The sequence below is a fragment of the Arachis duranensis genome, chromosome 4 (assembly GCF_000817695.3).
Source record: "Arachis duranensis cultivar V14167 chromosome 4, aradu.V14167.gnm2.J7QH, whole genome shotgun sequence".
Taxonomy (NCBI): domain Eukaryota; kingdom Viridiplantae; phylum Streptophyta; class Magnoliopsida; order Fabales; family Fabaceae; genus Arachis; species Arachis duranensis.
This window is the reverse complement of record NC_029775.3, coordinates 9,904,866-9,914,130: the sequence shown is the minus strand read 5'-3', so window position 1 is coordinate 9,914,130 and position 9,265 is coordinate 9,904,866. Positions and strand designations below refer to the sequence as shown.

General features: G+C 28.2%; 1 protein-coding gene across 2 annotated transcripts; it reads right to left on the bottom strand.

Moving 5' to 3' along the window:
- Positions 1-1,915: 1,915 nt before the first annotated feature.
- LOC107483229 (outer envelope protein 64, mitochondrial-like) lies at positions 1,916-4,131 on the bottom strand. Of its 2 annotated transcripts, none has more exons than XM_016103848.3 (4): positions 3,865-4,131; positions 2,589-2,789; positions 2,367-2,494; positions 1,916-2,019 (listed from the first exon to the last, which is right to left on the bottom strand). In XM_016103848.3, exons 1-4 carry the CDS (start codon positions 3,931-3,933, stop codon positions 1,971-1,973), a joined length of 447 nt encoding a protein of 148 aa, XP_015959334.1. In that variant the 5' UTR covers positions 3,934-4,131; the 3' UTR covers positions 1,916-1,970. The 2 variants fall into 2 exon arrangements, with proteins under 2 accessions (XP_015959334.1, XP_020995697.1); XM_021140038.2 differs by having other exon boundaries at positions 1,935-2,019; positions 2,339-2,494.
- Between the last annotated feature and the right edge of the window lie 5,134 nt (positions 4,132-9,265).

The following is a 9,265-nucleotide window of genomic DNA, read 5'->3' as shown; positions in this document are numbered from 1 at the left end:
TATGTTAAGTATCTAAGGAAAGTGGGAAACCACACCTTAAAAGCTAGCTGTTAAGGGGGAAGAACCACTCTCCTAATATACAACATCAAGCATCCCATACTACTCGATGTGGGACTTTGAGCACCCCATAATACCCATACTACTCGATGTGGGACTTTGAGCACCCCATAATACCCAAGTCCCTAACAATACACCGGCCCTGGAGAGCCGACGTCCACGGTAGCCCTTTCCATGGCGCCGACAACCACGCTCTGATACCATTGTTAAGTATCTAAGGAAAGTGGGAAACCACACCTTAAAAGCTAGCTGTTAAGGGGGAAGAACCACTCTCCTAATATACAACATCAAGCATCCCATACTACTCGATGTGGGACTTTGAGCACCCCATAATACCCAAGTCCCTAACAATACCCAAGTCCCTAACACAATACCAGCCAAGTCTAAGTTTATAAAAGTCTTTAAAAACAAAAAAGGTAAGCATGAATAAACGGCGGACAAACCCTTATTCATTGTTTGTTGTACTACAATTGTCACAAATCGATTACCAAAAAAATGAATTAGAATTACTATTTACTAATTCATACTAGGCTCCATATATATTTCACAAAAGAAATGGTTGACTAAACCTAAAATAAATCATAGCACTGTTGAATCAATCAAAATACTCATATTTTCAGTCCTTTTGAGATTTGTTTATCTGGTTCTTTAGCAATAAAGTTTACAAGTGAAATTTGGAAAATTCGTTAGAGTTAGCTCTTATAGGTAGTACACATAGTTGATACCTAGATCATCAGTTACCACAACGAAAACATCAATAAATCTATGATTGAGATGCCTGGCAAATAAGCAAGGCTTACTAAAATACACACAAGCTTTGAACTGTTCCACCTAAGACTCTAAGGCTACGTTTGTTTTTGGAGACAGGACAGGACATGATACTAAGACAGAGACAATAGAAAGGAGACACCAAAAATTATTTTTTTTGTATTATATTTGAATATGATGGACAAGACACTAATGTAATGTCCTGTATTATGTTTGGATAGACATGGACAAAATTAAAATAGTATGCAAAATGACTAAAATAGCCATGTAATTCCAAATTTTTTACATTAAGTACAAATTAATTTAATAAAAAATAAGAGTACGTAAGAGTACAAAAAATTACAAGAAAAATTGGTCTATGAACCAATAAGATAAAAATGGTATTAAAGTAACAAAATTAAGAATAAATAAAGTAACATAAAATAGGAAAAAAATTTTGATTAAAAAGTCGTGTCCATCTTTTTAAATCCCGTGTCCATCGTTGTCCTTCGTAAAAGAGTAGACATAAAAATATAAAATAGTGTCATGGAGACAATGTGTTATGTGTACATGTCTCTGCCTCCAAACATATTTTAAACCTTCAGTGTACATGTTTCTGTGTCCTGTCTCCTAAAACAAACGCTACCTAAATGCTAAATTCAAAGGGAATGGTACAAAAATTAAGTTAAAAATAGTTACATCTTCAACTAAACACCACTTGAAAATAGAGGAACTTGGATAAAAGAAGAAAACCCATTACCAACGACCTAATCTAATTGGACCATTCATTTGCACTGATTAAAAAATAAAAAGAGTTGGAAATTGAACCAAAAATCATACATAGAAATTAGGAAATTCCTATTCATATGAGAATAAAAAACAACTGGCAGTTACCAAAGTTTAAATATTTCAGCCTATCTATGTAAGAAACCAAAAGGGATTTTACAGGAAACCCGGTTACATATGAATAGATTAAGCTCCCAAAAAGAATTAAAAAAAATAATAATTCAGGTTTTGCAAGATTGATGAAGTGTTTCGCACATTAAGATGAAATTCAGCTACACCAAAAGACTTATGAATTCTCAGCTAAATTCAAAAAGAGAATACGCTAATTAAACCCAAAAATACTGGCATAACATGAGATATAAAATGCTCACCTTCTAAATTCAAACAGTCTCTTTTCTTTCAGAAAATTCCACCAAGTTGAACTTGAAACTAAGAAAGCCAAAGAAGAACCATATGGTCATTTAAAAATATGGTTTTTGCAATGTGCCAAGAATATCTTTTTTCTTGGTTTTATTATATTTTTTTTGCACTCTATTTTTTCTAATCTAATTTTTTGCTTTTTATTATATTTCTTTACTTATGTTTTGGGGTGATCACTTAAAATAAGTGTTGTAAAAAATGCTACTGTAACATGCTTATCTTCTCACAGTCTTATCAATCAAAATTGCATTATTGCAGTTTTCTTATGCTTGCTGAAAACTGCATAATTTCATGTGAAACCGTTTAAATAAAGAAATGGACAACATACCAATTGGCAAATAGGAGAAATCTCATACCAGGCTAACTTTAAGTAAGTAGCCGCTCGGCTACAATAGTAAGTCGCATTCATGCCATTCAGTTTGATAGCCTTAGTGTAGTAAGATAGTGCCTTATTCCTCTGGCTTCCTTTAAAGGCTGCATTTCTCTGAAGAATACGCCTTTTATCAGCTTATATCATATTATCCACCTTGCACATATAATGCAAGCTGCTGCTCTTAAAGTAGCAAGATAGAACAAACCTTCTCCTCTAGAAGCTCATAAGTTTCAATGTTGCCATTGGTATCTGGTAATGGCAAAGAATAGGAGGCAACACTAACTTGCTCTTGAAGAGTGCAATACATATCCAACACCGTATCAAGCAGAAATTTATCAGCCCCATGGAATGAGATGAATGAAACAGAAACACAGCCACCATTATGAGAACCTAATGGAACTGTAACCTGTAACGAACAATATAAAAGTAAGCAAGCAGCTCAAGCAACATTTCAGAACAAATGAAACTAAGAAAAGGAACAAGATCATCTCTAGCACCTAAAGATAGTAAATTACTTGACAACATCCAAACACGCTAGCAATGCTCGACAATGCAGAAGTTCTAACATGAAACTCAGAAGACAACCCTTACTTTGTATTAAGCTTTAATGGACCATTAGCTATAGAAGGAATAACAAGTATTCCATCATCCTGAGGGACAACTAACCAAAATCAGGATGTGTTTAATTGGATGGGATGAAAAGTAGACTTGCCAAAATTTTTTGGTTATTTCGTTGTAAAAATCAGAGATCTAAGTAATTTTGGCATAAATAATGAAATTTCATGACAAGGAATGCCACTTATTCAAAAAATTAAATAATAAGAACAGCTTACTACATTATCTTATTTTCTCCTATGATAGAATCAACATTAACATCACTAAAACCTTCAATATTGATAACACTAAATACAGAGCACAATGGATATAAATAAAGAATAAATACACATTTTATAGTACCTTTAGTAGACTTTGAAATGCAGCTCGCATCTCAGTCCGGACTTTATACAAGGTTTTTACTTTATCATGAGTAGCATTAAACTATTAATAGCAACAATAACACCAATAATACGCTCAAAAACATCATGGCCTAATTTGGATTTGATGGATTTGACCCAATCCTCATGATTGGTTTTAAATTTATATCTGAAATCAGACGAAGAAACACATTTCTAGAATAAATACATGCCATAATATTCTTTGTTTCTTATAGACAGAATATAAAACAACATAAGTATATAAATATATCACACATCATTTACACACCACAAAGCATTTTGCAGTTATGAAAGAAGTAACCATTCATTGCAAAGTATGGTTCTTTTGAAACTAAAGTTCGAAATTGTTTGAGAGAAATATCTCAGGCAAAGGCATCAATTAACAAACAAAAAAGTTTTTCTAATATCAAAATAAAGAATAGATAACCATATGGTACAACATTGTCTACTACAATAAACTAAATCACAAAGCATATAATAGAATACCCTTGGGTTGAAAGCATAACTGCAGAAAGAGCTTTCAATATAGACGCTCCATTTTCTTGATCTGTTCATGCTGGATGAAACTTTAAGCTGGGCACTTTAGAAGTAATATCCAAAGGATGAAAATTTTTCAGCACCAACAAGGTGTTAATCAGCACTTTAATACTCACCTTATCATACAACAAATACATTGTCATTTAAACAAGCGTTGGTTAACAGAATAAGGAGAGTACATTGCAACTTGCAATTAAACTTAGCCAAGGTCTGAGATTTTTGATATGTGAAATACTTATTATGATACTTGATTAATACTTTAGCCCCCCCTCTTTTCATTGTTGAACTGGATACTAAACAATAGCTGCAGCACACAAGTTCAGATAAATCGGGTTTAGCTTATTTTGGGGCAAAAATGGTTGTTGGCGCTGAGAATTTGAATTACTCATACTCTTTTTTGGAAAAGAAACATACTATTTTTTTAATTGCACCTAAATGCCTTCTGATTGGTTGGTATGCTTTAAATGACTCTTTCTCTCTCATTGGTTGGTGCACCTCAAAAGTCTTTCTCTTAAATTTAATGTTAATTACTAATGGAGAGGATATTAGTTTTATTAATTTAATTTGGTCTCCAATTATATAATTTGTTATATTGTAATGTTTTAGTATATTTTTTTTGTGCTTACCTAATCTAATCAATTTTAATTTGTAAGATTAAAAACAAATAATAAAATAAAATATTAAATTATTCCATGTTAATTAATTAATTGTTAAATATCACGTAACAACTATATGATTTTTTGATAACAAAACAATCAATTTGTGCATTTTCTTGATTTAAAATAAAAAACACAAAATTTAAATAAAACAAATCTTAGAATTTAATTTATTGACTTAAATTAGTTTAAATCAAAGTAGGGGAGGACCTTCATTAGTTTTAAAACAAAATAAGGAGCAGCATTCTATAAGCATGAATGGGATGGACAAAATAGAATAGAAAGAAGTCGACAAATAGAATTTTGTGGGAGAAAAATAAAATATAAAACATAAAACAGAAGTCCTCGCTGCTGGTCCGACTTCTAACACCACTATAATAGTTAGTATTATATATATGTATGCCATGCTGTATATCGTATATGTTCTTATTGTTTTCCTTTAAGTTACACTTAGTAAGGATGAAAGTAAGAAATTTGTAAACAAAAATTAAAACTTAATCTGAATAAAGAGATTAATGCTTATTGAAATTAATTAGAAAAAAAGAGTGACATCCAATTTACTATTTTTTCTCAATTAATCTTTTTTTTTTGAGATATTTGTAAAAGCTACTTGGATCTCGTCTTTTTTTTTCATTCCTTAAATATCTTGGTGAATAATTGCATTGATTTTGCAGTTGTTTTATTTTTTTTTAATTTGCCAACTAAAGTATATAACCACTCGTTAGAGGAAGGGTTGAGGGTGTTCAGGTGGTACTGTTGCTTTGTTATTATTTTGTTTATTCACGTCCATCTATATCTTAGGGATAATCATCTCCTCCTTTCTCTTCTACAGCCTTTTTGTGGTAGCTGATAAGATTTATCATGCTTCAACTTCTGAAAGATTAGAGATCTCTTCTCATGTTAAAGATATTATTGATGTTGATATTTTGAGCTGGGCAATTATTAAAGTGAAAAAAGCAAAAGAAACATCACAAAAGGTGTTTTAAAGTAATCAACCAAAAATTTATCAGTTTTAAGTTATCAATCTTTTATAATGAGTACATTGTAAGCTGACTCTCAAATCTTTTTTAATTAAAGATTAGTGTTTAAGAATTGTGTGTGTCAAGAGGAGGAAGTCAAAATTTATTCAGGATCAAATTAGTTATAATTATGTAGTATAGTATTAAAGTAAACTTCAGGCTTAATTAAGTTAGATCAAATTTGTTTATTAAGGGTCAAATTAAGTTAGATCATAATCAACTCTCGCTTTTATTTTTCACATATTTTTGTTGAACCTACTGGGTACAGTTTATCATATTTTACAAGTATGATATCTATCGATCTATGTAACAGTGAGTTTTGACTTTGATTTTACTTTGTTTATATACTTTCTTTTAATGGGTATCCAGGCTTTAAATATGATGTTATTCCTCTTTGGGAGCAAAATCATAATTCTATTAAAAAAAAGCAATAGCTATTATTTTATATTGATCGCAAAGATAATTGACCAATAGTTGGTTTAGAAAATTTTACTATACCATTTATTCAAGCATGTAATTTTATGAATTTAGGAAAAATTTACGAAGAGGTCAAAGGCTCAAAACTCAACATAAAAGACCTTTGATCTTTTGGTATATGTATATGCAAAAAAATAAAAGAAGAAAAATAAAAAACATTGAAATATCAAATAGAGAAGAAAATAAAAGAGAAGAAAAATAAAGAAACTAACAAGGAATAAGAAAAGTGAAGAATTTGAGTAAAGTATATCTTTTTTTTTTTAAGTTCACTTCTATATCATTGTAAAAAAAAATTACCACTTAGTTATGTTAAAAATATTCATTAATAACAACTCCAATACAATTTAAATTCTATAAGATAGTTGGCTCATAAAAATTATATATTTTAAAAATATACAAATTGATTGAGGCTTGAGAGTGGTATCATGCATGATTATATTTGTGAAACATCATGTATAAGTTGTTGAAAATTCTCTCGTGTATATTTATTTTTCTTTTATTGGATAAAAGTTATAAATAAGAGTAATAAAGATATAAACACAAATTTAAAATAGTTTATATGAACTTTTTCAATATTGATAAATTTATAATCCATTTTCTTTAGAATTTAATTTTGATGCATTATCAATAAAAAATTATTTTACACGTGTATCTAATATATTAGTAAAAATAACTACTATTTATATTGATGGCTTTTCTTTATTTAAACATTAATAATATGTTCTTTATTTAAAATAGTTATAAAAACTCCTTCAATAGTATAAGTTATAAAAAAAAATAGTTCTATAATAGCAATCTTATTTTTGAAAGTGAGATTATTTATGTCAAGTTTTAAGTACAAATCAAATTGGAATTGATTTTTTTTATTTTTAATTTCTATTTCACCTTCTTAGAAAAAAACCAGGAAAATAAAAATTAATTAAGAACATTAGTAACATATTTAGTTAAAATAAAAACGGTTCAGATTAAAAATTAGACACAGAATTATATTTTGTATTTTGCAGCTATTCACCAAAGACAAAATAGTAATTAAACTATGCCATATTAAAGAGAAAGTTAGTGGAAAAAAATTGTAGAAATGCAAATATAAATGTCAAACAACGATAATATTTGTTTGTATATAATGAAAATAGTGTATGAAATAATAGAATAAATTCAATATCAAATAGCCTGTGTAAAAAGAGGAAGTATATTGCGAATTTTAGGAACATTAAGAATTTTGCCATCAAAATACAATCAACAGTAATAGATAAATTCATGTATAATGACAATTTTGCATGCAACATTCAATGTTTGAAATTAGTGAATAAAGGATTAAAAAGCGTACTCTATTTCAACTAATTAAGCTGCCCGTACAAATTAAAAAGATAACAAATCACCATTTAAATATATTACAGAATCAACATGACACGTTCTAAGCGTGGGCCAATAGGGTGTAATAACTAACTTAAAAATCAATACAATAAAAGAGATTAATTACATAATCTTTTTTGTATATTAAACAAATTAAGTCTTTTAATAAATATATATTAATGTTTTTGTTAAAAAACTATACATAAATACAATAAAATAGATTAAATATAAAATTTGTATACAATACAGACCATATACTAGAGATTTAATAATATAATTAAATATTCTTTAATTGGTAAATGTTCTTTATATAATTATAATATAAATTATTTTTATTTAGTCTTTAAAAAACAAAAAATAAAATATTTTATATATTGTATAATAAATTTTTATATCCTTTTTTTTTATTTGAATAAGAGAGTTCAACATAATAAGTGGAGTAGCAAGAACAACAATAAATAAATAAAAAAGTTAAAAAAAATTACAAAAAAATTGATCAACTATTTTTTATGCTCCTCCTTCTTAAAGTGTACTCTTGATTTTGTACTCTTAATTTTGTACCCGTGAAAACATCTTCAACCATTTTAATCTTATTAAAACTCTGTCAATTCAATTGTAAGATAAGCGAAAGTCCACTAGTTGTATATCTTCTTTTATCAATTTTTACTAAAATTCTGTTAATCTGACAGCATTCTTTTTTTCCTCCACCTGCACAATCTCGTTAAAGTCTCCCAAAAAACTGACATAACTCTGCGATATAACTCAATTTCTCCCACACAACAAATTTCTCTTCTCTTGTATGAACTCCATACACCATAGAAAGTATAATTAAAATTATTTTTAGTAAGACCCCTTCAACACACAACCAAAACTCCCCTTTATGACAACAACTCATTTTAAACATTATTTCATCCCAAATTAACGGTAAACCACTTGAAGCACCCTTCGACTCAACATATTCTCATCCCGCAGCATCATTCTCCCGAATTCTCTCGAATTCTTATTACATCAAATTTGGTCATTACCCGCCACTTAATCTCAAACAAACCCGACGTATTTAACTTAAATTTTTTCTTGAGATTTTTGACCATGTTCAATTTTCCATCACCCATTAATTCCCTACCATTCCAAGAACAAATTATTTTAATAATATTTAGATAACAAGATACTTATTATAAACTATTCTTTTTATTTTAAAATTCTTGTAATCATAAAGTTTTTTAATCAAATATAGATATTTATTTATAAAAAAAATACAAGTAGAATAATTTGGGTTATGAACAGAATTTCATTGAAAAAAAAAAACTTTAAGTTTTTGATACCATGTTAGAAACAAGAGACTGAGAGAGTAACATGAAGAGTGTATTATTCAGTGTGATGAAAGGTACAATATATAATGGATATTTATAGATGCTAAATGAATCAGAGTAATAAAGGCATAGAATCCTATAATTAATATACAAATATACTATATAAATATAGATGATACTAATTGATCTAAATTGATTCTAATGATTCTCTAACATATGAAAAATCAAAGATATAAAATTGTAGATATTTGTAAAATATATACCAATTATAGAAAAAATGAATAATTAAAGAATATATTACAGATATTCATTAAGGAAAAAGGTAATAAAATTTGATTCTTTTAACATAATTAATACATAAAAAAATATAAAAGATGTATAATAGTTAATTTAAATTTCTATGTTATACTTTTCGTTTGTCAAATATCCTTAAAGTGTGTTAACAAGACTAAGTATATTAAATTAAGTAAAATTTATAATGGTACGAGTATTTTTCATATTATGGATAAGAAGAACACGAAGTCGTGACTCAGCA

Coding starts and splice junctions, on each gene's coding strand:
- LOC107483229 (XM_021140038.2), bottom strand. CDS start 3,933: ATGAACAGATCAAGAAAATGGAGCGTCTATATTGAAAGCTCTTTCTGC. Junction 2,495..2,588: donor ATGAGCTTCTAGAGGAGAAG/GTTTGTTCTATC, acceptor CGTATTCTTCAG/AGAAATGCAGCCTTTAAAGG. Junction 2,020..2,338: donor TTTCTCCTATTTGCCAATTG/GTATGTTGTCCA, acceptor TGGCTTTCTTAG/TTTCAAGTTCAACTTGGTGG.